Source organism: Lonchura striata, chromosome 1A, assembly GCF_050655825.1.
Source record: "Lonchura striata isolate lonStrDom1 chromosome 1A, ASM5065582v1, whole genome shotgun sequence".
NCBI classification, from domain to species: domain Eukaryota; kingdom Metazoa; phylum Chordata; class Aves; order Passeriformes; family Estrildidae; genus Lonchura; species Lonchura striata.
The window spans coordinates 50,582,291-50,609,397 of NC_140741.1; the positions used below are offsets into that span (position 1 = coordinate 50,582,291).

General features: G+C 41.8%; 1 protein-coding gene and 1 long non-coding RNA gene across 3 annotated transcripts in view; one reads left to right on the forward strand and one right to left on the reverse strand.

The window, feature by feature from the left end:
* LOC146763479 (uncharacterized) overlaps positions 1-26,602 on the forward strand; it is a 38,780-nt gene extending 12,178 nt beyond the window's left edge. Inside the window, exons 3-5 of one of the 2 annotated variants that reach the window (XR_014952287.1) lie at positions 1,569-23,111; positions 23,502-23,572; positions 25,422-26,602. This is a non-coding gene — a long non-coding RNA (uncharacterized LOC146763479). Of the gene's footprint in view, positions 1-1,568; positions 23,573-25,421 lie in introns of both variants that reach the window. The other variant, XR_014952286.1, reaches the window with a different exon arrangement.
* On the reverse strand, positions 9,690-26,675 carry E2F7 (E2F transcription factor 7). The gene is made up of 13 exons (XM_021528167.3): positions 26,657-26,675; positions 26,415-26,495; positions 23,595-23,870; positions 21,472-21,640; positions 18,784-19,065; positions 17,987-18,145; positions 16,866-17,003; positions 15,846-16,040; positions 15,113-15,197; positions 13,963-14,482; positions 12,810-13,080; positions 11,123-11,547; positions 9,690-10,632 (listed from the first exon to the last, which is right to left on the reverse strand). Exons 2-13 carry the CDS (start codon positions 26,493-26,495, stop codon positions 10,456-10,458), a joined length of 2,778 nt encoding a protein of 925 aa, XP_021383842.2. The 5' UTR covers positions 26,657-26,675; the 3' UTR covers positions 9,690-10,455.
* Between the last annotated feature and the right edge of the window lie 432 nt (positions 26,676-27,107).

Here is a 27,107-nt window from a genome sequence, read left to right on the forward strand (position 1 = left end):
CTATATTAGCTAGAATACCCATATAGCACTTTTCTCAGCTCTTCAAATACAGCATACTTGGTGTGTGATTTTCCTGGCCACAGCAAATTGTGGTTTGGGCATGGCAGCGAAGTGCTCACAGACATTTGTTGCTAAGTAGAAATGTTGCTTGTTTTCATATAAATTGAAATATTTTCAGTGTGTACAGCTTCTATTCCAGATGTGCATTTCAATGACATAAAATCAGAAGCTATTAACATTTTGGCACACTTTGCTCCAGGGACAAAGTGTTGATAGGATAGAATTTAGTTAAGATAAATGCAGTGAGATAAAAATCTTCCATGATATGACCTTATTGCAGGCATTAAAAAAATGTCTTGCAATGAGACACCTTAGCCTAACTAGCATGCTGTCAAGATATGTTTCTTAGGCATTAATTTTCTCCACATCTCCAGCTACATCCATTGGCCCTTACTCAGAGAAATCAGTCCCATAAGCCTCACAAAATGGAAAGCCTTAGGAAGTAGACATCAAAGCAACCTCCTTTGATAGTTTTGTTGCTTATGCAAAAAACAACAAAAAAAAATCTCCTTGTAGTATGTCATAATATGAATTCTGATGTGTTTCCAGTGATGTATAATCCAGGTCCAAAGTAGGGTTTTTTAATCTATGTTACAGCATGAGCAATGTCCCATAGGAGTGACTAATTCATCCCTAAAATCCCCTGGAACTGGGTCACTATGTAACATGATATTAATTGAAAAAATCTACTCCCAAACAAAACAAAACTGCACAGTTGAATTGCACTCTGGTAAAAATAGGAGGTGATTATGGTAAGGCTGAATGCTGAATCTACTAAACTGAGAGTTTAAAAAATACCTTCAGTGCTACTCATGATATAACTTTTACTACCTTGAGTGAAAGAAGAAAAAGATTGTGAAGTTGTGACTTACCTGAATTAGCAAAAGTTTTATTCTGCAATTTCAGTAGAACCAATGACTTGATAATATAGGAAACGGGAAGGAAAGGGAAAAAGAAAAGAGAAAAAATAACTTTTTTATACTTTATTTATGGAAGTTCAACCATAATGCAACAAGGGCTCAATTAAAATATAGCAGAAATTTCCTAAGAACAGACTGACACAGATTTATTTGATTCCTTAAAAAGGAATGAGGTGACATGTAAATGTTCTGGAGACAGTATGGTGTGGAATAGTCCTCTGCTATCAGGACTAGATAAATTCCCTAAACAGCTGCAGTGAGGTAAATTCCCTCTCTCCGCTTCCAGGAGCTTCTCTGTATTCCCTGTATATTAGAATTGCGGATTACTAAATGACAACTTGGGACAGGAAGGGCGGAACTGTCCCTGTAGAAGTGATAGAGTTACATTCCCTTACCTTCTCAAAGGATATGAATGCACATCCCTGACATTGAACTCCTCCACTCCCAGAAAAGCAGTCAGTCCTAGAGAAAATTACCCCCTGAAGCAAGATGGATGGGTAAGGGAGGTTTTGCCTGAACAATTGTGCCACTTTCCAGGCAGCACATCTGTGGATTTACCTAAGTTGTAACATCTTCCCTATTTTACAGAATTTAATTAGGATGTGCACCTGGTTTGCACCATGGAGAGTGATGGGACCCATCAGAGTATGTCAGAATGCAGTGAAATAATAGCTCCTCATATGAACATCTCCCAAGGATTCCTATCTTTTGGAAAAGCAGAGTGTTTGACTCAAAGATTTTCACCCTCACTTAATGCGCAGAGGCAGTGCTGTCTCCAACTGTTGTGCAGTGCTGGATGAACACCAGAGTTGTGCCAGCTAATGCAATGCAAGGTGAACAGTTTCAGCAGATGAGAAAACTGACATGAGAAGATATCCCAGTGCAATAGTCAGTGACTGATTGCTTGGATTTGCTGACATTGCTCACTCTGCAGAATTGTTTCTGTACCTATGATCACCTCACAGTTTCACATCTTCCTAGGTTGAAATGGAAATTACCTAGCTTCTATTCTCATTCAGCTGTAGGTCATTGCCTGGCTGCTGTTACCACAAAGGTTTCTGATTTTATTTTCTTATTCTCCTCTTCCATAAAATCAGTTTCAGTGCAGCATCTTGTCCTCCAACGTGTTTTCAATGTTTTTTTTACCCCTCTCACATACAATTTCAAGCTGCTGTAAACAAATTGTATGGCTGGTGAGCAGACAGGAAACAACTTGAAAGGATAATAAGGACATAGAAAAATGAATTCCCTTTAGAAAAGAGCTTGAGTATTATGAGTTTGGGTTAGCAGGTATTTGCACTTCGAGTGTGGCAATTAGATGCTGCAGTGCTGGGCTGCTGGAGGGATATGCAAACTTCTTTTGATATAGCTTTCTGATAAGCTGCTAAGATCAAAAATCCATCAGTTCTAGCAAATGCTCCGAGTGTTTGCTAGAGGAGAGCTTTAGCCTGATGTAATAGGGCAAAATTCCCCTTGTGTCCCCAGGGTGGGTTACTGTTCAGTGAGCAGTGGCTGCTGCCATCACCCCACAAATGGCTGTGTTCAGCTGGCCCTGGTGAGCATGATAGAGTGACCACAGATCCTCTGGTTGGAAAGATATTTCATCTGTCTCTTCATACTGCTAATCATTGGTCCAAATATCCTCTGTTTGAAGTACTGCTGAAGGGCGAAGCTCTTTTTACTCCCATCTGGTTATGATTATTCTTTTCAGCCAGGCTCCCTTTGGCCAAGGAGGAGCCCAAGACAGACTCTCTCCCTCTTAATTATACTGGTTTAGCAGAGAAACACTAGAGCCCAGAGATGCCAGTAGGTATGTGTGAACATGGTGTCAGTTTACAAGGTGATATGTTAAAGCTGATTCAAGCCTTTACACAATCTCTTTCTCATTATAGAGCTGTAATTAATCACTTTGTCTCATTAGCACACTATTGGATTAAATAGAGTCATTTTAACCTTCCTCCATATCTTGGAATCTACTCTCACTCAACAGAAGCCAATTTCCTTTGGAAAATATGATCAAGCTCTTGCTTCTGTGTGGACATGGCTCTGCAGAGTTAAGTTAATTTTAGTCTTTTTATTATTCACCTGAACTTGAATGACATATTAAAGTCATTGTCTTGGAGACATCCCTGGTCCAGACATGTCTTTGGCTAAGTTGAGGAGTTTGGCTGCCTGAGTCCGAGGTGGGCTCCTTTGCTGATAAGGGCTGTGGTGAAGAGAGCTAAAGGTGAGACACTGCCCCTCCTTTCCTTTGAAAAGCAGCTGCTTTATGGCTGGTCTCACCCAGGCTGGGTAGCAGCTGTGCCTGGGCTCAGCCTCTGGTTCAGCCTCAGAGCAGCCTGGTTGCTGAGCTGGGTGATTGTCGGGCTGCATCTGGCCATGGCCACTGTCTCTGGGCCCAGACCAGACCCTCAGCACCTCCTGGCTGCTGGGGCTGCTGCCTCCACCAGCCTTGCTACCACCCTTGGCTCCCAGCTGTCCTTCCCTGAGGAGCAGATAGCCCTTGCTGTGCCCTGCCACAGGTTTTTCCTGAAGAAGGATCCAGGTCAGTGTCATGACTCAGGCCTTGTTGGTGCCTCATAGCCCTGCATGGAGAGATATTCAGGGAGGGATTTTTGCTACTTGTCTTTGCATTTCATTTTTCTTTTAATATTGGCCAAGCAGAATGCCTCCTTGAATATAAAACAGAGCAAATAAGTATGACCCAGTTTTGCACAGAATTACACAAATAACATTTTTCTGTGCAAAATCAGAAAAGACCAACAATTTCTGAGCTCCAGGAGACTTAAAAGAATTATGAACCTTTGAGATTCATTTTGCCCTCTTTAATTAAGCTCATGTCTTGAGAAAGCCAAGGGGAGGTTTACAGACATCTTTAACAAATAACAAACGTCAAGGACTTTGCTAGGAGAAAGCTGGTGGTCTGGTACTTTGTTCCTGTGTGCTGTTTTTTCCCAAAGATAACAATTTGCTAGGGTTGTGCAGGACTTTGCAGCTTAACTTGAAGAGATGTTCAGAGAGACTCTTAACAGGGCAGGAGGGAAGCTGGCGCCCAAGTGAATCCTTTTATCCACTACAGAGGTTCCTGGAGCTCAGCCCTAGCTACTCTGGCAGGGCATTGCATAGTTATCTGATTATACCAAAATATATTCCCTGAAACATCTTTTCCTCTTTAATTGTGTATGCTGGGAAGAGCTTTTGCTTTCTCAGCCTCCTAAAATACTCCTTTTTTTTCTACTGTATTTAAAATGTTTTTGTAAATGTCTTGTATGCATGAGGACTTCAAACTATGTGATTTCTGCCACATGATGATGGAGTGGAATCTTACATTAAAAATCAATGATCAGACATCAAGGGAGGGTCACACCAAAACCATCAGGCTTGTACTGCAGGAGCACAAGAGCAGGTTTCAATACTGTCCCAGGCTAGTAGGCTCTGACATGTCTGAATAATGGGAGGACCCAAGCAAGGCTGAGCAGAAAATTCCCAAATAATTTTCAAAATTATTTTCAAAACAGTGAGTATATTGCCCTGCCCAACAGGGCTGGTCCCTGCACTCTCTCTATTTTCCTCCACATCCACAGGCTAGATTCTTAGCTCTTGTGAGGCCAGGTGATATTCCTGGTTGCCATTTCTCTGGATTTAGAGAAGTCAAAGGCTGCTTTGCTCAGTGTTGTGCAGTAGATAATGGGTAGAACTAAGAACTCCAGAACCAGGAGATTGACCCTCCTTCCCTTCAAGCCAAGGCAGACCAAGAGTGAGTCCACTGAAATCACTAGCATTGTGTTACTGTAAAAAACACAAATGTTTCTTTGTCACTTAGGCCTAGAGTGTCTGTAGAGACATTTTTAACTATCGTCTTCCAGACATCCTAGTTTCAGTACAATAAGGATGAAAAATCTAATGTAGATGAGCTGCCAAATGGGAGATTTTGTCATTACTTGAAGCAAGCCTCAGAGCAGAGTTTCAGTCAGCTCCTCCCTAACATCTTCTACCTTACGTTCATTTAATTACTGGGAAATTTCAGGCACAGAACAAATCATTAATGAAGATGTTGAAGGGGTGTAGGGTGATTAAATTACAGAATTTAGTTAAGATAAATGCAGTGAGATAAAAATCTTAAATTACATGCTGGTTGGTTATCAGTGAGACAGAGAGACAAAGAGGCAAAACATTTTCTTTAGCATTGAAGAACTGGCTGCCCAGATAAGGGAAGTGTTTCCTTTTGGACTATTTATTGTAGAATCTTTATATCCATTTCTTACTTTTTGGCTTCAAATAGTTTCCCTTTTCTTCTCAAAAGATTAAACCTGGTCCAACTTGGCCCATTTCAGCTGCTATTACAGGCACTTACTTAGAAGCAGTATTTTACATATATTGATGGTTTGTTTGGTCTCTCTACATTGTTTTTGCTATCACACCATGCTGTGGGGATTGGAGTGCAAACTACTGCTTCATAGCTGTTTGTTTTGAAACAAGAAAGCAGCTGTCAGAAAAAAACAAGTTTCATGCTCCCTTCCCACTCAGATTTGGTATATCATCTATGAAATTACACTCTTGTATCATCCAAGGTAAAAAATACCCAGCCGGAGACTGTGGAAAGGCATAAAAGCCTGGCATCTCATATTAAGGACCATAATGAGAATTTGTTTATTTGGAAAATGCAGTAAAATGGAGGAGCTGCACCTGAGGCAGGAGGTTTTGTCTCCTAGAAGTTCTGGTGATAGCAGACTTGGAGGTCCCAGCATTTTCTGAAGCAATGCAGCCTTTTGCCACCCACAAAGTTACCATGGCCTGCAAGGGGAATGGGGGAAGGCTTTGTGCTCTTTGAACTTGAGCTGGTGTTGACTGACATGATTAGAATTCATTTCATCACTCTAGGAATCCTTGGAGAAAGTGCTTGAAAAAATATCCTAAATTTTCATGTGATTTCTGGTGCAGTAAATGAATCTGGAAAGAATCTGGACACTGATTCTTCCTGCACACATGGATCTTTGCAGATGATCACAGTCAGCATGGCTTGAATTTGCCTCAGTTGTGTGCGTACTCCTTCTTTTCACTCCTTCACATCCAAACTATTATGTTTTAGATTTTTAAGCAGGCCATGGAGCCTTGCTCAGGAACTCTGGGCTAGAAGGAGAAAGCATTGCCATGACCCAAGCACTTCTAAGGAAATCCTCCTTGTTGACCAAAACAGTTGGTGAAGACCTGCTTCCCTGGACATGGTGGGAGCAGGCTTTGCTTTGCTGCCTGCTGGAGGCTTCCCTTTTGCTTGCCTCTGGGTTTGCTGGCAGTGCTCAATACCTTCTAGCACCAGGGGTGACTCTCCCTAGGCTCTGGGCTGCCCAGCCCAGGCTGGGAAGCAGTAAGACGTTCCTCCACAATTAACTGCTTGATAATTTCCCTTTTTCATAGAGAGAACTGAACCAGATGGTGTTTGGTGTACTTCCTTAAATATTTTTTACTTTAAAAGGAGTTCCAAGTGCACCAGTGTGGACAAGAACTGTTGGAAGATACAGCCCTTCTACTCAAGTAAACGATGGCCATGGTCCCATCAGTGCAGCTAGAGCAGAGTTAGGGCTTGTTAGTGATTCTCATAATGCATTTAGCCTTATTAAACTTCTAATTTTCCTGCAATTGAAAGGGAAAGATATTATTGTTGGAGTAGCAGGTCAGAAAAAGTCCAAAAACAACACTGAGTGAGCTGCTGAGTTTTCCTTTTAGAAATTATTTTTGAGTATCTCAACTTTGCAACTCAGTAATTTTGAAGTTGTTGTTGGTGACATGGGACATTAACTCACATCTCTTTTTAATCCTGGGAAGGGTCAGGTGCTACTGGGCTTGCTGAAACCCACAGTGAACCTGCCCTTGATTTCAATGGGAGCAAACTTGGTTTGGGGTCAAGCTGTGTCTCATGTTTGTGGTTAGGGAAGGGCAGGAGAAAGGAAGGGGAAGCCACAGGTCTGTGGCTGTGTTGTCCACATGCTCTTTCAAAGCAGCTGGTGATTCTAAGGATGCAAAGCAAGCACCAGCTCCTGTCTGTGGCCACAGTCAGGCAGGCATTGCTGCCCTCCTGTGGAGAGCAGGACCGAGGGACGGCTGCAGGGACACGGGTCCAGCGTGGGTCTGGGCAGGCCCCTTGGCAGTGCTCGGGGGTGTTCCCGTGGTGGCCAGCTGAGCATCACCTCACATGGCTTTGGGCCAGGGTCACCCACTCTTGCCCTGGCCTGCTCCAGGACTTTAAGAGCCAATTTACATTGCACTGGTCCTTGTGCCTGCAATAGCTGTGTGGGAATTGTGCCCATGCTGCATGCAATAGCTGAGTGCTGGAGCCACTGGGGCGAGCTGTTATCATCTGCTAGTCCTTCAGTGATCACGTCCAACAAAGACTTCTCACCTGGACGTGTGATGCAGGAATATTTCTTTTCAAGGGTGTCCTTGAAAGTCTTCCATACTGAAATTAGATTCTCAGTTTTAAGTTCATTTTTTATTCTGTAAAAGTTTAATATTTTGCTAACAGACAGTATAAAAAAATATTCCCTCCAACAGTGTGATTGAAGTAAAGCTATATGCTGACAGGTAAACAGATAGCTAGAGAGCAGGAAAAGCAGGACATCTAATCACTGAAGAACAGTTATAAACAGCAATAAAATTAATGTCTATATTAAACTAGCAGTGCAAAAAAAAAAACCAAACAAACTGTAAGCAGCTTTACATTAAAAATACAGCTTTTTAAATACAGAAATAGCACCAATTTACAGAAGACAATCAGAAATGTAAACGTGGCATACAGATTCAAGTATAAGTTATATGTTCAGCTTCCTCAACAACTGACTTGGGACAGAAAGGTTTCACAAACCCTGCAGAACTTCCTGGGTATGCACTTTGTCTCAGTGCAAATACAAATTCTGCTTTTCCAAAACTACTTTGCTGATGAGTTGTTTTTAATTTATTTAAATTCTTAGCTTTCAGTGAAGGTAAAGATAGGAAAGGTAAATCCATTCCATCTTGACAACCAATTGCTCCCCCTCACCAGTCCAGTTCAGCAGCTCAGGTACAGAACGTAGCTGCCCAACTGCTTCGGTGGTCTCACTCTATTTTAGTGAGAATTTTGCACTGACAAAATTGAGACAGCATATCAACATCCTTTTTCTCCTAGGCTCAAAACCTGCTTTCCCAACCATGACTCAATGAAGAGGGAGTCAATCCTCATTTCCAGACCTGCTGTATTTACAGAAACTCAAAACTGTAAGCAGAAATTGGAAATGGAAAATCTATTTTCACTCCCTGCATTTTCAAGTATAGTTAAGTTAGTTATGGCACACTATAACATCACTGACAAAGAAAGGCAATTTTGGTGATCATGCTTCAACTGGAGCAGAGCCAATATTAGCTTTAATCCTCCTCCCTGCTCCCAGCTGCCATTTCACTAAAAGGCTGCACCATACTAGAGGGAGACAGAAGAGACAAGGTTTGGAGAATCAGCACCCACCATTTTCCCTGGAACCCCAGCAGCCTGTTCTGCCCCAGCAGCAACACATGCATGCCAGCTGAAGTGCAGGGGCAGCACAGTGCTAGTTACACACTGCTTTTCAAAGCAAAATTATCTAAGTGGGTGTATAAGAAGAAATAATTCAGAAGAAAAAAACTGTAAACTTTCATAACTGTAGTGTCTTTAAAATATTAAAAAATTAGCAGTCTGAAGATGTCTCTTTACCACCCCTGAAATTTCCTATGATAATTCTGCTACAGATTTTCTTTCAACCAGGGCTAACCAAGCCCTCTCAAAAACCTGTTATTGCTCTATTCTAAGAGAAGGCCACATTATTCAAACTCTCTGCTTCACTAAAATTCATCCTTAAATTCCATTTTCTTTATAAAAATAGGATTCCCTCATCAAATCCCCAGTCTCAAAATCCTAACTTCCCTTGACCAACAAAATACAAAATCTAAGAGTGCATCTACCATTGGAAAATCAATACCAGTACCAAAGAGAGTGCTGATCATGCTGACCTTACATTTGCTAGAAGTCCAGACTAGTGTGATGTCAACAGCAAAACTTTGTCTTTTGAACAGGAGACCGCACAAATTTAATTGCAGTTTGCTACATTAATGAAAACATACCCAAACATAAGAGCATTAGCTCTTAAAATAATATTCTATATTGATAATAGCACCATCTATTATTTGAGGACTCTGAATGTGAACATTAAATGTTAAGACTTTTCTTCCTCATTATCTCCTCCTAGGGTACAATGATAATTTTTTGTATTACTTTAGAACTCAAGGCTCCTGCTCTTTTCAACTTCTTTTTCTGGTTTAGATAAGATCTCCCTTGTCTTCCCAACATGCTCAAATGCACTATTAACTAGTCACAAAATTCCTGCAAGTGAAGAGTTAGGCACTTAAGTACATACTGCTTAAGTACACTTAAGTAAACAGCTAAGTAGGCACTTAGTTGACTCAGGTTAGACTGAATCTAATAATGAGTGAGGTTAATGACTTATCAGTATTCCTTGGTCATAAAGTCTAGACTGGATATTTAAATAGGAGATTAAATCTTAGCATAGTCCTCTCAGTGGTTTGAGAGTGTCACTCTCAAATCACTGTCAAATCTGTTTAAGGACTCAAGTTTTGTATTCTTTACATCTAACTTGCATATTTTGCTTAAAGTAAAAAAAAAAAAAAAAAGAAAAAAACCAACCAACCCAAGGACTAATACAGTTCATTAACACAACTATAAAAATGTTAACATTCACAGTTATTTTGGTCTTAATATTTTTCACATTTATACATTCAATCATACTGTGTTATTATTAGGTTTTTCTAACCATGAGTGCTGGGCAAATTGTACAAGCAACTGACATTCAAGTAATCCCTACCCTGAGCAAAATCTGTTATTCTGAAACTGCAAAAATTGTTTTTTGCACTAATCCCACACCAAAATAAAAAATAAACATCAAGAGGCTTCACTGCAGAGACAGGGTTTGATAGTTTGGAATCAAGAAAGCAGTTGCTTTCACAGCTGCAAGAGTTTATCATTTTCACCACAGATTTACTCAGGGTAAGTAGAATACACGCAAATGAAATGCTTACCCCAGATAAGTGCTAGACATCTCACTTAAAACCATCAATAAAGAACCACTGGGGACTCCAAAAGAATTTGTTTGCATCTCCTAACAGAAAGTTTTCCAAATTAAAATCACAATTACAATTTGATGCCCACAAGGCTGTGTGAATCACAGAATCTGGATTCAAATCAGTACTGAAGAAACAATTCAGTAAAAGGATTTCTGTACCAAGGGTGATTTTGAAGAATATGGCCAACAGAACCAGTGGGTAAATGGATTGTGGGGCAACATGCCAAAGGGGTCACATTTTCACGTGCTCCTCTTGCCAGGTAAGAGCTTGTTCTCTTATAATTGATACAGGGTCCAAAGACAATCTGCCCACCCACCCCTTGCAAAGAGCTAAATTAGTCAGGGCTGGTACTAGAGATTTCCAGTCTTCTCTGCACAGAACTGGCATTTCTGGTCTGGTTGCCTTCATTTTTCTTCCATGCCACAGGGTCTCCAAGACTTCCAGGAGTTTTGAAAAATGCCTCATGATGTGCAGGACGAATACTCTTGGGAGTGAGAGGAGCTGACGAAGGCTATTTGTGAAAAAACAAACAAACAATAAATCCCCAAAGTTATTCAGCAGAATTCTCTCAATGTCTACACACAAGCAGACAAACAGAGGACAGCTGAGAGACATTAATCCCTGTACCCTTTTCCATTACATAGTGAAGAGAGATTAGACAAGGGCTGAGGGGATAACCCAGGATACTACTACCTTAAAAGTGTTGCAACCAGCTGATTCTAGAATTCTGACACAACCCTCCTGTCCTCCTAATGTTTTTCTGTAGCCATTGCATAATATATAATGACTGTCAGATGGGGGGCAGTGTCCCTTAGATTGCTGGGGGATTTTTAGATTTTCTGTAAGTTATAAAACACTTAACTTTTCAGGACTAAATGTGCTATGCTGGGCTATGACTTCAACAGTGTCCCACACCCTGTGCCACCCCTAAGATGACACACCACCATCAGGCATCTGACACAGCTCTTTCATCACCATTCCTGTGCACCTTTCCCCCTTACCTGCTGCAGCTTCAGAAGGGTCACTGGGTGTCCCATACACACAGGGGAGTCCAGCTTAACAGCACTGCAAGATCTTGTAAGCACAGGACTCAGGTGCAGAGAGGGGTGAGCTGGCTGCTGTGGATCCACTGAAGGGGTGGGTGAGACCTTGGGAGTGACAACAGCCGCAGTGCTTATGAACACAGGGGTGGTTGATGGCAGGCTGGACATACTGAAATTTGTGGAGGCAGCAGCTGAGAAGGAGCCATCAGGAACTGAGGAAAGAGGACTGGTGAATGAGGGGGAACAGACGAGAGGGAAGGAAGCCAAGGCTGCTGATGGCACCATGACACAGGGTACACTTAGAGAAGGCAACTGGTTCGTAGCCAGGCTGATGGCACCAGGGGTTTGATTTGCAGAGAACAGGAAATTAAAACTGCTTAATCCTAAACCAAAGAGAAAAAGCAAAGCATTAATAATCTTGAACAAGGGAATTAAAGTACTGTAACTTTATCTACAATAGGAAAAAGGTGTGACAATAGAGAAGTCTGCCTAGGAAGTAAACTATGACAAAAGTAATAAAAAATAAGGAAGAAAACTGTCACAACCCCCTAACTCTTCTGTACAGTTCCCTTTCCTTATCTGCTTCCATTTTCTCCCCTACTTGTCTGTTCGATGTACCTGCATCCATTTACTTAGTCCATATGAAGTACCAACCATACCCCTTGCTGTTTTCTGCTTCTGACTTTGATTACAAGCAACATCCTGCTAAACAAACTCTTTTTCACTAACTGGAATCATCCTCTGCTATATGAAAACATACACATTACTTTTAATGAGGAAAAAAAAAAAACAGATAAACCAAACCAAACAAATGGAAGACAGCCACAAGGATCTATCACAGATGCATTAATTTTGCTGATAACAGCTGAACTACTGTGTTGAAGCAGAAGCTGCCCTGGCTCCCAGCTTGTCTGACCTTCCAAAACACCAGAATCAGCATTTTTAAACTGAGCATCTCCAATGAAAGTGAAATGCCATAGACCCCACTCCGTGTCATGAGTGAATCAAAGACTAAAGCAGTAGTCCTGGAAATCTGCCACACGTCCTGCTCCCACAAAGCAGTCATCCACTGCACACAAACACATGCACAAAACATGGTGGACACGAATCCCACTGCACTATTTTCAGCTGCTTCTTCTAGATCCCCACAGTGTCATACAAGCACGGCTGGCTACATTCCCAGTGCCTTGGGTTTCAGGGGTTACACTGATAATGCATGTTACAAGACAGTACAAAGTTTGAAGGTGATGAAATTCATATACTCAGTGGATGCTGCTGTCCTACACAGGCCAAATCCTGTCCTTACTGCCAAATCTCAACTTCCAACTCCTTTGAGTTTTGAATGCTGGATAACTGTCTTTTTTGTACATAATTCATAATTCATAACTGTCTTTTGCACATAATTCAGGCATGCAAACCCCATATTGTTCAGTGCTATTAATGTTTGGGAACCTCAGAAAAATGTCTCTTTTCAGAGGAGCAATAGTTCACATTGAATCAAGAGATTACAGAATTTCTAAACTACTACAGAGAACTGCTATCAGGGGTTTTTATGCCAAATATTCAACTATTTGTAGGACTCAGTATTTGCTCAGTTAACAGATACAGTGGTCTGGGTGCCTCTAGATCTCACGGGTATCCTTACCAGCAGTAGGCTGAACATAAAGATACTGTGGCTGGAAAGGCTGATTGGCATTTTCTTTAGAGATGTGCTCATTTCCTGGAGGGGGTTCATCAGGGTCTTTGTTCTGAGATTGTTTTTCTTGCTCCTGATAATCCAAAGACTTAGTAGACTCCTTGTTTGCCACCTCTGGAGCAGCAGGACTTGCGAGGTCAAGATGATTTGTTTCTAGATGTACAGCAGCTGAACAGCCACTTCCTGGGGAAGATTCTGCCTTGGGTGACTCAGAAGGCTTCTAAGCAAAAAACAAAAGGGGAAATGAAGAGTCCAGACTGAAATAAAACACTGCAATACCTCTCATGCACCTTCCTCATGCATCTGTGCAAAGGAGCAGCACAAACCTGATTAGCAAATCACCAAGGTAAAATTTTTGTTTGGGGTTTTGATGAGTTATATTAGTGATGCTTAAACCCTGTGCTCTTTGCTGCAGTTCACATTCAGTATTTGGATACACTACCTAAGAAATACCTAACCTCTGGGATTACTTTTTTACTGATAAGGAAAAACACTTGATTCATATTGTTTATATCGAAGATTCAAACGGTTTATATGACATAGTGTTGCGCTTGACCCCTACTTTCAGTATTTAAGAGAATTCTGATATAACTACACATCACCTTCATCATCACTATCTTTCTTTCACCAGCCTGCTGTGGACAACACTAGGCCTCAGAGAGAAGTACTCAAGCTGGAGAGTAGGAGGAAAGAACAAATCTCATTTGCTATAGCTCAGTAGAGTAAGCAATGCTGCTGCTGTCTGGGAAAGCCCAAGCTAACAAGGGAAGATGAGAAGTAATAATTACATTGATTTCTTCCCCTCTCACCAATTGTTTTGCTGAAGAAAATGATCAAAACACTAATTCCAAAGAACACCTCAGCATCATATCACTATGAAAAGCAACTCAAGTCCATTTTCCTGGTGGTGTGAAAACATCTCCCAGTTAATGCTTATACTTCCTGACACAGCCCACTGTGTCAGGAATTTATTAACATGTGGGAGGCAGCATTTTTGTCTCTCAAGAGCAGTGTACTGAATTTTCCCTTCTGAAAACACCATCTTAGGCAAAAGTCTTTCCTTACTATGAGAAAGCCTAAGTGATAATGAAATTCACTTTACCTTGGGTACTACAAGTGAGAGGGGCAGATCACCGTGCTCTAACGTCTGCTTTTTGGCTGCTGGCTCGTCATCATCTACAGGTGCAGAGGGCGATGAGCACTTGTGGGAGCTGCGTTTTTGGCAGACAGTGGGAGGTACAGCAACCTGAGCTTCCGCACTCCTGTTTCCCAGGTCTCCTGTAGTGGGCAGGGGCTCACTCAAGTTATTTTCCTGAAGACTGCCACACAACATAAAAAGGGATGAAGATGGGAAGCACAGGAAAGGTTGGTTGGGGCCCAGGGTAGGTTTTCCATTTTCTGTTTTGGAAGCTGCTGGTGTGCAAGGGTGTGAAGCCTGGCTGCTGATACCATTTGGTAGTGAGAAGCTTGGCACATCTGCCTGAACCACAGGGAAAACTGCCTGAGGCAAAGGGTTTACACAAAAATCAGAGTCCCCAGGAACTGGAAGAAGGGAGAAAGGTAAGCTTATGTTGGAGTTCTTTGCTGAACTTAGTATTATTTCGGTGTCACAAGCTTTATTCCTAAAAAACAACAAAAAAAAACCCAAATAGTAATGAAAAGAGGAGAAACATTTATTCCAAAATTAAACCCCCCACTTTATCCTTAGAAACAAAGAGATACATATTTGGACATAAATGTGGAAAAATTCAACTTCCAACCAACAATTTTTACACAGTTTACAAGAAGGGTAATTTTTTATAATTTCTAGTAACACAGAAGCAGAGTTCTCAGGTTTCTGATGGACCAGTAATGCTTTTGGCTGCACTTGACTAGTCAGTCATTCACAAATGAATTCAAATTGGAATAGGTGTAGAGAAGACAGATGACAGAGAGAGATGCCCTTCCACGGAATCATAATTTGCTCAACCTACCCAGACAATAGGTCAAAGGATGCAGGTATGACCTATAGAAACACATATGACAGAAAGAACTACTGAAGCAAAACACCAACACTGGTACAAGTACAGATGGGTGTAAAATGACCATGACAAAAAAAAACAACAAAACATGCTGACATCTCCCAGTATTATAACTGTAATAATGAGACTTCATGGCAATTTTAAAATGCCAGTCTCATCAATGAAATCTATCCTTAAACTACACATGACAAGCACAAAGCTGCAATTGGACAACAGTTAAGACCAACCTACCCAGTATCTTCCTCCATTTTCTGCCTGCAGACAGCTGCTAGATTTATCATTTTGGAACAATTTTCATCTGAATTCACAATACAGGCTGAAAGAACAAAGAGGCATTCAATTAATCACAGACAGGTTTACCAAGCATATTTTGATACTGCCCATGTAAAATAATTGCTATAATTTTTCAGTCTTGACACATTTTTATAACATCCACTAATCACCTAGAGTCAGAACCTGCAAGACACTCAGAACTCTCAGTCCCACTGGAGACGTGTTCAACATCATCATTTCCTATAAGAGGGAACTGTGAAAAGCCCTGTAATTACTTTATCTTTTTTAACAACTATCCGTTAGATTGTTACAGTAAATTTCACTATATTAGGAACCATAAAATAAAACAAGCATTTTGTGACTAAAGAATTTTTCTAAATCAAGTTCTCACAGAAGAAATTCTAGTATAGTTGCAGTTAGTACAGAACAGAAACATTTACCTACAGAAAATAAACTGCAGATTCAATTGCAGTGTGGCCTAAATTCTCCTCATGTAACTGTAGGCATTTGACTAGAGGTTCTAAACCAGGAGTTTCATTATTACACGCACAGTAGAAATATGGGTACCTCCCAATAGTAGTTCACATATTTAATTATGCTAATTCACCCAATCAAGTGCCTTAAATTGGTGCATTCCCTCATGTGGGCAGGTCCAGTGGGACAGAAAAGAACATGCTTCATTAGCAGTTACCTTGCCTCTCTTGACGTGGGCTGTTAGGCTCAGAACTGACCTTCCTTCTGGTTGCTTCACAAGGCTGTGCACTGTTAAATGAAGAGTGACGTGTAAACCTTTGTTTTTCAGTAGCACTGGTCTGGTACTGGGCACAGGTTCCTCTCTGTGTCTCTGGCAGAGGATCTGATGTTGGGCTATGCCCTCTCAGCTCATCTGTAGGGACATAATATTGTACAACAGTCCTTCAGGCAACACAGTTCATCATTTAGGCTTCTGCCATATTACCAAACTTGGTGTTAAGGGAATAGGCAACCTTTGTATTATCTCAAACCTCACAACACTGAAACAAACCTAGAACTCAATAAGCACCAGTAGACAAGGTAAGGGCTTCCTTCCTATCAATTCTATAGCAGCTACAGCAGCAGCTGCATTCCAGTGTGCTAGCCAGGAGGAGAATTAAGATAGTATTTACATTATCCTTCATTTTACTTGTTCTTGGCACCTTCCTGATGCAAATATCAAAGCCAAAGGGTTCCCTTTGCTCTGGCTTCTAGCCAAGGAACAGCAACTTACAGAGATGCACTCTCCCACCACCTTGTTCTTAGCAAAACTTTTGTAGAAGGGGCCACATGCAAGAAACAGCCCTGCTCCACCTTGTTACGGCCCCTTACAAAGAAAATAATTCACTGTATAATTATCAAGGAATTACCAAAGTTTTGCAACCCAGAAGAACTGTGGACCCAGATTTGAAGATGTCAGTGATATCTCCTATTGCTCCACAATTCATACAGTTATGCAAACAGTTATCTAAGTCAATGTAAAAATACCTGCAAGATACAGTATCCCTCAACATCTCTCCACAGACCCAGATCTTGGGTGCAAAGTCTAACTAGGGCAAATGTTGAGCTGGCAGCAATTAATAATCGCAGGGTATGCACTGAATGTTGAGTCATTCTTTACATACAGAAAGCCATCTTTTACCACTTGGGAAGGGACTGTCAAAGCAAAAAGAAAATAAATGCAAGCTACACGAGTTACCAGTTTTTTCGGGGAACTCCACAGGCCCGATCCACTTGAAAGCTGGTTTGCGTCCTCGCTCCTCTGTGACATGGACTTTCTTGATCAAGCCTAGGCTGGTGAGAACATTGGCAATATCATACAGTCTTCGTACCTTTGCTAACAAGAGAAGGCAGGAGTAGATAAAGAGAGTCAGGTTTACAATGCATATAGGACATATTTATGTGCTAATTTCATTCCAGACTATCGCCACAGCTTTCATAGATGAGGTGGGCAGAATCAAATTGGGATGGACTTAGGCCACCTCCCATAAAGTCTGCCATGCCAGCTCCCACCTGATTGTCACTGCTACTTCATACCTTAGCTACTCAGGTTTAAACTCGTCTAGCTCATTTTGATGGATATAGGTTAGGGAGTGATTATATTAACTTGCCCAGAAAAGGCAGCTACCTCCACGTGGGTAAAGAGAAGCTGGGGGAAAGAGGCACAAGATTGCATAGCTGATCACAAGAGGACACACATTCATAATTTTTAAAAATTATGATACCCACATATTTTCCAGCTAAACTCCTCACATTTCTTCTTTTATTTGGGGTAGAATTTCAAGACTGAAGTGCAAGTACTTTATTTTAAAAGTACTTTAAAGACTTAAAAGTCTTTATCTCACAAGATTTATTTACTAATGCTAGGTTCTCCCATGTTATCCAAGGGATTGAAGTACTAATCCTCACTAACTGAAAGGAAACCCTGCCATCCAGCTATAAAAGACTTCTGGCGTAAAAAGAAGGAACATATTCCTCCAGAGAGAAAATTAATTCCATTAAATTAAACAACATGCTTCATTTCTGAAACATAATTCAGAGCAGTACAGGAAAAAGGGTTAAAGTATAAAAAAAAACCCACCACCAACAACGAATTTTCTTCTTTATTCTGAAGCTGAACTTAGGAGATAATTGTCAAATTGCCTCTAACCCACACCAAGTTCTGTTTTTCCAAATATGCATTTGCAATGAAAAAAACCCCAGAACATATTGCAGGAAAAGATGCACAAATTGCTTGTGCTGGTGTCTGTTTGCTATCAGTCCAAACATGCCCCGTTTTCTTTACTCACTGACTGACTTGTCTCCCATTAGCCATCTTACTTTTAAATTTGCTGTGGTCCACTGTATCCTGGGTTTCTTCTATCAGTATCTTTGCTGCGATGTCCAGAGTGACTATCTTGGTCTTGGAGACAAGGAACAGCATGACAAACTTTTGGCTCATAATCCGCAATGACTTGTCCTTTCTGCTGTTTGCAGATGCTGTGTTACAAATAATACCCAAGCCTCTTAGCATATGTCATCCATCACAGCCAGAAAACTAGTAAGAAGATTTCTCACACGCAAAATAAGTAAAGTATTTCCTTGCCAGAAAGCAGAAATTAATTGAAAGGCAGCAAATAACTGATTAATGCAGACAGGAGTCTCTCTTCAAAGGGTAATTAAAAAATCAAACTTGCAGAAATAGCTTTTAGAAAGTGAAATTCCAAAGCTGATTCTGTGTTATGTTACACAGTTTTGTGCCACTATAATTCTGTGACTCTAATGGACTTTAAACCATCATGTGTTATATGGGCAGCATGCAAAGAGTGGACAAATGAAGATGGTGCTTTCTGACAGGATAAAGCATTTGCTGTCAGATACAGGTGGGAAAAAACTGGATTGTATAGCAGAACTTCCTGCCAGTCTGTAGAACAGAGAGAAAAATCTGTCTTGAGACCTATGTTAGGGACAGACTAGAAGGAAGAGCTCTGTACCTTCCATGGTGAATTCAGCACCTTTTTGCAAAGGATAACTTTTAATTATTTAATTTAAAAGCAAAGCAAGGGAAAAAGTGACATAATAAACTGGAGAAAGAGACTTGTGTCTGTGTATCATCACACATTTAGTAATCATCCTACCAGAGGTGCAATCTGGTTCTGAAAAGTCCAGTAATGGCCTGTCTTGAGAATCTGGAATAGTCTCCTTTTTCCGTTCTCCAAATTTGTACTCTAAGTCCTGCTCCTTGTGCTGGGAGGTCATTAACTCTCCATACTGTAGCTCTCCTGCCTCCTGAAGCATTTTCAGAGTCTGGCTGAGGTTGTGCCGGCCATGCCAGCAGTATTGGTTCTTGGCCACACGGCTGACCAAGTGCAGTGACTCCAGGACATTCACAATATCGTAAATTCGTCTCCGCTCAACTCCTGTTTGGGAAGTGGGGGGGGAAACAGATAAAAAAGACATAGATGCTCATCTTAGTTCAGCAGAAGCAAACAGAGAACGGGTTGTTCTCTAATACACATTTTCACTGTTCACATGGACACATTCTATTAGATACATCTATATTTGCACACTAAAAATCTGACTTATATGTGGCCAGCTTCATGGTATGTTGCTCTTTGTCCATTTTCTTAACTTCCAGCCCAGCCATGGCGGCTTCAGCTTAAAGCACTTACACTGTGTTTAGAACTGATTGCAGTCTGCCAGCCCCATTCACTCAAACCTACCCAAATTGCCCCAGGGTTTTCATAGTACTTTGGCCCTTCCCTAAAGAGGCCTTCAACTCTCAGACACATACCTGTACACAAGCCTGTGTGTAACAAAGCAGAAAAGGGTCTGTCACAGCATAGAGATAAAAGGCCCTCATACAGGAACCAGGGGGAGTGCAGTCCTCCACTTGCATTTACAGTGACACATCTACTTTTACTTGCTAAGCAAGTACCAAGTAAAGGGGTATCAAAATCTTCACAAACTGCAGAGCAGTGTAGAATGAGATCTACTGTTCCCAAACACAACAGAAACAAATTGTCAGTGCTGGCTGGATCTAGTCCTATAGAAAATTTATGAAATATATCCAACTTGAGTTCAGCCTGACTGATGTGAGCAAGGCTGGGGACTGAATATGAACAGGTCGGTGGCAATGCTTGCTGTCCTAAGTGTTTGTGTCCAGTGCTGTTTGAAGCATGGCTTTAATATGCAACACAACATACTATACAATGATGGCAGCATCTGCACCAAGAATCTTCTAACAGTTAACATCAGCTGAGCAGAACAAGTGCTAGTTAGGGTGAAAGATTTTGAAAATCTCCCTGTGGGAGGCAAGGCTGTAATGTACCTGTTGACCCATTTAAGAATAGGCATAATACTTATCAGCCTCAAATACATATTGGGTGAAACAATTCATAAGCATTTGCAAGTGTGTGAAGAATTTGGAACAAAATATAATTCAGAAAAACAAGAGTGCTACACATATCCTGATGTCTGTTAGGCACCAGCAGTACAGCCCCTTTGTGGCCGTCCGCATGTCTTCCATGAACAAAGCAATATACATTTGTAGCAAAAGCTGTATCACAGACATAACTTGTTACATCGAGAGCAGCAACATCAGCAGGGGATAATTTTGTGGTCGCCGCATGGATACAAGCAAGGAAGGGAAAACCAAAGGGAGAAGAACAACCAAAACCTTTCCCTTCCTGGGAGGTAAAATTTCCAACAGTAAATTCTAGAAGAAAGTTCCTGTTATTTAGGAAAGCAAGGTAATGCCACTCCCAACACAGAACAAAGCACTGTTCATGTTCAGCTGTACAAGGCTGGAGCATGACATCTCATGCAAACATAAAGGAATAACAGCAGAATCTAAAAGAAAAATTAATATTAAAAATAATTTATCTATTTACCTAATCTGTATTCTATCCTATTTCCAGTTCACTCTACAGACAAAATGAAATTTGTCTGTTTTGGGAAGAAAAGGAACAGAAGAATGATGTCTTCTGTTCCTTTTCTTCCCAAAACAGATAAATTTTCATTTTTGCGACGTCTTTTCTGTTAATAGTTGAGTTTTAAATGTAGGATCAAGATTTATTTAGTTTAAGTCAAATTTTGTAAAGCCCTTCCCAGCTAAGAAACAACCTCTCTGAAGACTCAGATATTTTTGTTATTAATGTGTCCTGAGTCCTCTCTCTTTATTACTTCTTGCAAATATTTCATTAATCTTTCAACTAAAAGCAATCTTAACAGCAGAACCAGCAAATGGGCTACTCAAAACAAGACATTTTCTCATGGTATTCTTGCAGTTCTCCCAGTACCTTCCTGTCAAAAGGTGATATTCAAAGCTAAGGTAACCTTGATGAACCAAGTGATCTCGGAAGACATGATGTCAAACATGGTCAGAAGTTAGGGAGTAAACACAATTGATCTCCTAAGCATACCAGTTTGTAATAATTTCTCCAAATGTTTCATTTCAACAAAATTTGTTGTCTCTAAGTCCACTTTACAAAACCCTCTTAGGTTTGTGAATCCTAACTCCTTCAGTGTTCAATGAACAGAATATTTAAGAAAGCAATATAGTTGGTAAACAGCTGGAAGTAAGATCTGTGTAGTAAAAAGTGCAGAAATTCAGAAAGCAGATTTCAAAATGGTAGTGCCACCAAGCAACAAGGACACTGAAGAATATTAGGCATTTCCAACACTTGATTAGTATGATTAGAAGAGCATCCAGACCCTGGGAAAGGCAGATCTTGAATGTAGTCTGTTAGAATATGATCTTTGGAAGGCCCACCTGTTAGGTTACCCCAGGTGATCAGTTACCCCAGTTTCACAGGTATACATACCAAGAATTGAAGCCACTTCATCCAAAGAAATGGTAGTTTTCTCTGTTGACAATGGATAATTTGGATAGCGAGCTAGAAACTTTTGGCACAAAAGTCCTAAGCTTTTCTGTTTTCTGCTGGGCCTCTGCTTTTCAAATTCATCAACCGTGCTGTCATCTACTATATCATACTGTTAAAAAATAAATGTTAACCCTTTAATACAGAGTTTTTAAAAGCAAGACATAGTCAAGTGAAGCTTATTTCAGATGTTACCAATATTTAAGATCAGATTTTCTAATTAGAAAACCAATGGACTCCTTGAAAGCACAGAGCTCTTGGATAACAAAATTGCAAGCTCTTCTCATTTCATTACACACGATAGCTACAGAAAAATTATTATCTGTGCAATCATGAAATAGTGGTCATATATAAGGAAAAAATCCAGTAAGATCAACACCCAAGACTAGCAGATGTAAGATTATACTTGGAAAGAGTATTTCTTCTGGAAAGAAGGAAGAATATGCCCTCAAACACTTCTGGATCTAATAAAACATGAGATGCAGAAGCCATTAAAAAGTTCCTGCAATACCTTTGTTTGCAGACTTTTACAGTGACTCTATCACTTTAAGAAACTGATGATTGGGGAAGGGGTGGGGGCACTTTGCTCAGAAACTATAAAAGGTGCAACTCAGTCTTTGAATATTAAATTTAGTCACGATGTTAGCTTAAGTAATTCTGTAGGATGGTCTGAATGTGGTCTTTCTGACCCTGCAGTGGGAAAAAGACCACGGTGGCAAGAATGTAGGAAGAGGTGTATTTGGTTATCACAAAACAAGAATGATGGATGATTATTTTGCACTGGTAACTCTGGGGTTATCTTCTGTGTTATGAAAAGAAATCTTGCCTTCTGGCAAAGAAAAGCTGAAGGTGGTGGTAGCTGTTGAAACTTGTGTTTCCTATCTTAAGGGATCTTAAACTCTCTTTAGCTAGTTGTAAGGAAGTTACCTTGTGGCAAGCTGGTGCCCTGATAGAATTGAGTTTTACATGGTGTGGAAATAGCAGTATTCTTACTCAAAACTTTACTTCTTTTGTATGTTACCCTTCTAAGTGTAGAAGATTATTAAATGAAAGATTTATTAACTCAAAAATAATTGAAGTCTTTATAGTAGCCACCCCAAAAATGCTGTGTGATCTTAGCAGGCTTGGAGTGGTAATGAACTAACCTTAAACAGCAACTATTTTTTACCTACTGGACACTATGTTAGGAATGATCTCTAGGGAGCTGTTTGCTTTTTTATGACTATGAAAACTGCAGAATTTTCTACACTACTGTTTTCTACATTACTGTTGCTGTAAAAACTACACTTCCAGAGTGATATGTACCTATGAAATTAATGAAATTATGCTTGTCAGTAGAAAGACACAGAACTATTGTCCAGAACTATGGCTGAAACCACCAGGGAAGGATATCCTACGAGAAATAAACCAGGAGAGGAAAAGCAGCGGTTGGAACAAAAAAAAAAAAAAAAAAAAAAGCATGAAGGAAGAAAACTGCAATGATGCTTACTGATGATCTGATGTCATTCTCTCCAGGGACAGACTTCATGAACTGAGGACAGGAATCAACCCCTGCATTGCCTAAATCTTGTGAAGTAGAAATTGTAATGCTTGACCCTTGCTTTCTGACCGCTAGTTTGGGGGCTGGGGGGGAAGTGGGGAAAAAAAGCTTTTGCAGACCACTTTGCAGGACGGTTGCAGATGAGATCTAAGATTTGGAAAGTTTGTTCTTTCATTGTAAAATTTATTTTTGAAAAGGATGCTTGTTTAAAACAGATCTGGCAATTTTCTTTCTAATGTGGATCAAAAGTACTTCAGTTGGGGAAATCAAACATTTAAGCTCTACTTCCTTCATAGTCCTTTTAAGTAATATTCAGGCTCTTGAGGGGATCTCAGGTCAATTACTAGTTAGACTTTTGGAGTCCTAATGCTCAGACATTGCTGTGTAGGCAACTGTCCTTGGGAATGTCTTACTATTCTGCCCCTTTCCGTAGGGAGCAAAGAACCAGTTGGAAGCAATCTGAGGAGCAACTTAAGAAAGGTCTGAATCCTAACTGAATATAAGGTAATTGTGTTCTGAGTCTCACCTGTAACGAATCAGGTGTGTCACTCTGCTCACTGTTTTCTATGGGTCTGAAGAGCTCTTTCTTCTTTTCCCTGTCTCTCATGTCAGGACTAGCAGCACTAACAAGAATCTTCAGGTTAGTAGTAGGAGTCCAGGGATCAGGTTGAGGTCTGTCAATTATCTTAACAGGTGTGATTGGACTTCTTTCCGGTGTGCAGCCTTTTTGCTTAGATAAATCAATTGGTTCATTCTTAATGGGAGTCTTTGGGGCCATCCTGGATCGATCATATATGTTTTCCTATTAAAAACAAAGTTTTTTAGACACAAGAGAGAAAAAAACATTTCATCAATCAATTTCATTATTCTTATGAATTTATTTTTACTGACTTGTGCCTTGGCACTCACAGCTATATTTAGCACAGTTCTTCTGCCTTTGTTGGAAATGTTAAAATATTCTACATGCTGTTATACTGGAGGAAGTGTATTTGAGATACTGCCTTGAGATACAGAACTCGAGGTCAATCAGTCTAACCTGTGGCCTATTAGGCTTTTAAACTCTGACTGTTACTACAAGAAAGCATTGCCCACTAGCACAAATCACCAAATCACAGGGAAACTCAAATCATGCACTGGTCACATTACACTTAGCAAGAAAGCAGAGTTCTGTCTGAAAGGTCCCAGGTTAAAAGCCATGCTGGGGATGCAGCTCAAACTCACAGAATATCAAACTAAAGCGGACATAACCTCAAGTGCAAGCAAGCCAAGTTTTGCATCCCACTGTCTGCTGCCCAAAGCAACCAAGAAAATCTCCCTAACTGTTCATTTACTACCGCTAAGAGCTGCTAGGAGAAAAAGTCTAATTCCTCAGCTGATTTTTATAATTTCCTGAATGAAGCTCAATTCCTTCCAGTCCCTAGCTGCCATCAAATTTTTTCATATTTCAGCTATGGATCCCTTTCTCTTACTGCAAGAATTACCACTACAGATGAACTCACTTGAAGTGACCGGCTGAAGGAAGCATTATTGGTATCCTTAATATAATGCATTTTATTTTGTGCTGTAAGAAATCCAATTCAGAAATTGAATAAAAGCCTGAAATGAAATACTAATTTATACCGGATTACTGTAAGAACTTTCTTAAGTTTTGCCTTTTTACTTGGAGCAATTTAAGTGTTCTGTAGCTGAAATATATTTAAATAGGTGATTTCAAAGGTCATCCTAACAGGCACAGTATAGCTAAAAAGTAGAAAAAAGTTCTAGTAACAACTGAAACTGGCTTTTACTAGGAGCAGTTTTGTAGCATTCAGACTGGAAACAAATTTGGCACATTAAAAGCATTGTGCTCTGAGCACTGATGAACACTTCTGCATATATTCACCTATGAATTATCCAAAAGGATGTAATAAATACATCTCTTTTTTTACAACTAACAGCCAGTTGTAACTTACTACACTGTGATAAATAGGGATCAATTTAGAGGCCAAGGTACTTCTTGGAATATATATTCATATAGTGTTGGCACTCAATATTTTCTTGCAATTTCACGTTCGGCAGTGAATCAACCCTTAAGTAATGCAGAAAGTCTATCTTCCCCTAAAGCTCCTTTTCATTATGGCTGGTGGTAATGGAACTGCAGTGAGGGCAGCAGAAGCAACCTGCTGTTTCACTGCCTCAGATCTTCATGTTTGTGCAAATACCACAGTGAAAAAAGTAGTGGCTCTACATGAAAAGCACATGACTATACCCTTTCAGATCTTTATTTTCTACCATCAGATCTTCATTTTCTACTGTCATAATTACCTACTAAGGTAAGAAACACTTCTAACCCTCTCTCCCCTTTCTTTTTCAGTAGCTGCAACATTCTGTGAAGTCTTACCTGTACTGCACAAAATCTCAAGGGCAGTCGGTAGAAGTATGAGATAGAGGACAGGAAAGACCAGCTTGATGAACTTAGTATGTGAGCAGGAATTGAAACAAATCTCTGATATAATAGAAGTGGAATCTGACGAGAACTGTGTGAATTTTGGAGGACTCAGATGGAATACGGACAACAGGTCAAGAATTGCATCTAGTTCAGGAGACGTTACTGAGCAAGGTAATGCCCAAGGCTACATATGCTGTCTCCTGGCTGGTGAGGCAGTAGGGAAACAATGAGCTTGTTCCTTGCTGGGTTGCCCTACGTAGTCTCTTGACTAGAAAACTCTACTTTATGAATACAGACCAGAAGGCAAGCATAGTGGATGTATCCATGAGTGTGCTCAAAGTAATGTTAATTAATAGAACTATAGTATTCCTGTGCCAAGTTAAGAACCGGGTAGTTCTTACCTTTAGAACCACAAGTCTCTACAAGAGCCCTCTCCACCTTACCAAATGGTAGCCATTGGGATACTTGAGATCACTGAGTGGGTTTTACTCGGGTGAAAGCTAAATGGTGTTCCCCGCTGTGTAGTGCCAGAGTGCAATCACTTCACTTACTGACAAGGGTGGCATGACTCAGACTTCTTGCACTGGATTATTCCTTTACCTTAAGGGTAGCGCTGGACATGCCAGTGCCCCAAGTGCTCACAGGGAGGATGCTGCCGTACAGACCAAGAGGGCAGAGCAGGTCCGATGGGCAGCAGCTCAAACGCTGCCCGGGGCGCCACAGGAGCACGATCCGGAGCGCGGCTCCCCTCCAGCCCCCGGGTGGGGCCCTGCACTCGCGGGGCTGGGGCTCCGCGGCGCCCACCGCTCCCGCCGCCCTCCCTCCCTCTTCCCCTCGTCCCGCACTGGCTCGGACAAGGCCTGCAAGGACCGGACCGGACCGGACCGGACCGAACCCCCCGCCGGCCGTCCCGCTCACCTTCTGGGCCGCCTCGGTGCGGCCCCGCCGCCCCGGCCGGGCGCTCGCCAGGTCCCGCAGCGCTAGGACGCTCACCTCCATCTGCAAAGCGAGAAGGCGCTTTTAGCCCGGCTCTTAAGAGGAGCCGCTCCCGTCCCCGGAGGGACGCGGGGAGCGCGGCTGCTGGGGCCGCGTTCCCGGGGAGGGAGGAGGGAGGGATGGAGGAGGGAGGGGCGGGAGGCTCGGCGGGCTCCGCGCCTCACCTCGGCCGGGGCCGGGGCGCGCGGGGGGCGCGCGGCTCTGCCGCTCCCGCCAGGCGCCCTCAGACATCGCTTTACAATCCGGCCAATCAGGCGCGGCCGCCGGGGAGCCCCGGCCGCGCCGCCGGCCAATCGGCGCGCGGGAAGGCGGCGGGCGCGCGGGACGGGGCTCCCGCCCGCGCGGAGCCGTTTCGCTCCTTTTCTTGGCGCTGCCCGCCCTCCCCCGCGCGCGCCCTTCCCGCCGCGCCGGGCGGGAAAGGGCCGGCGCTGCCTGCGCCGGGACAGCCGCCTGCTCCTTCCCGCAGCCGCCGCCTGCCTCCTCCGGCAGCTGCCGCCGCCGTCCTTACACCTGGAAGGGAGAGGAAGGGCTGAGCCAGCGAGGGGCGGGTGCTGCCTCGGTCGCCCGGCCACCGGCTCGTAGGAAACGCCGCCGCGGTGTCCGCGCCGGGGCAGC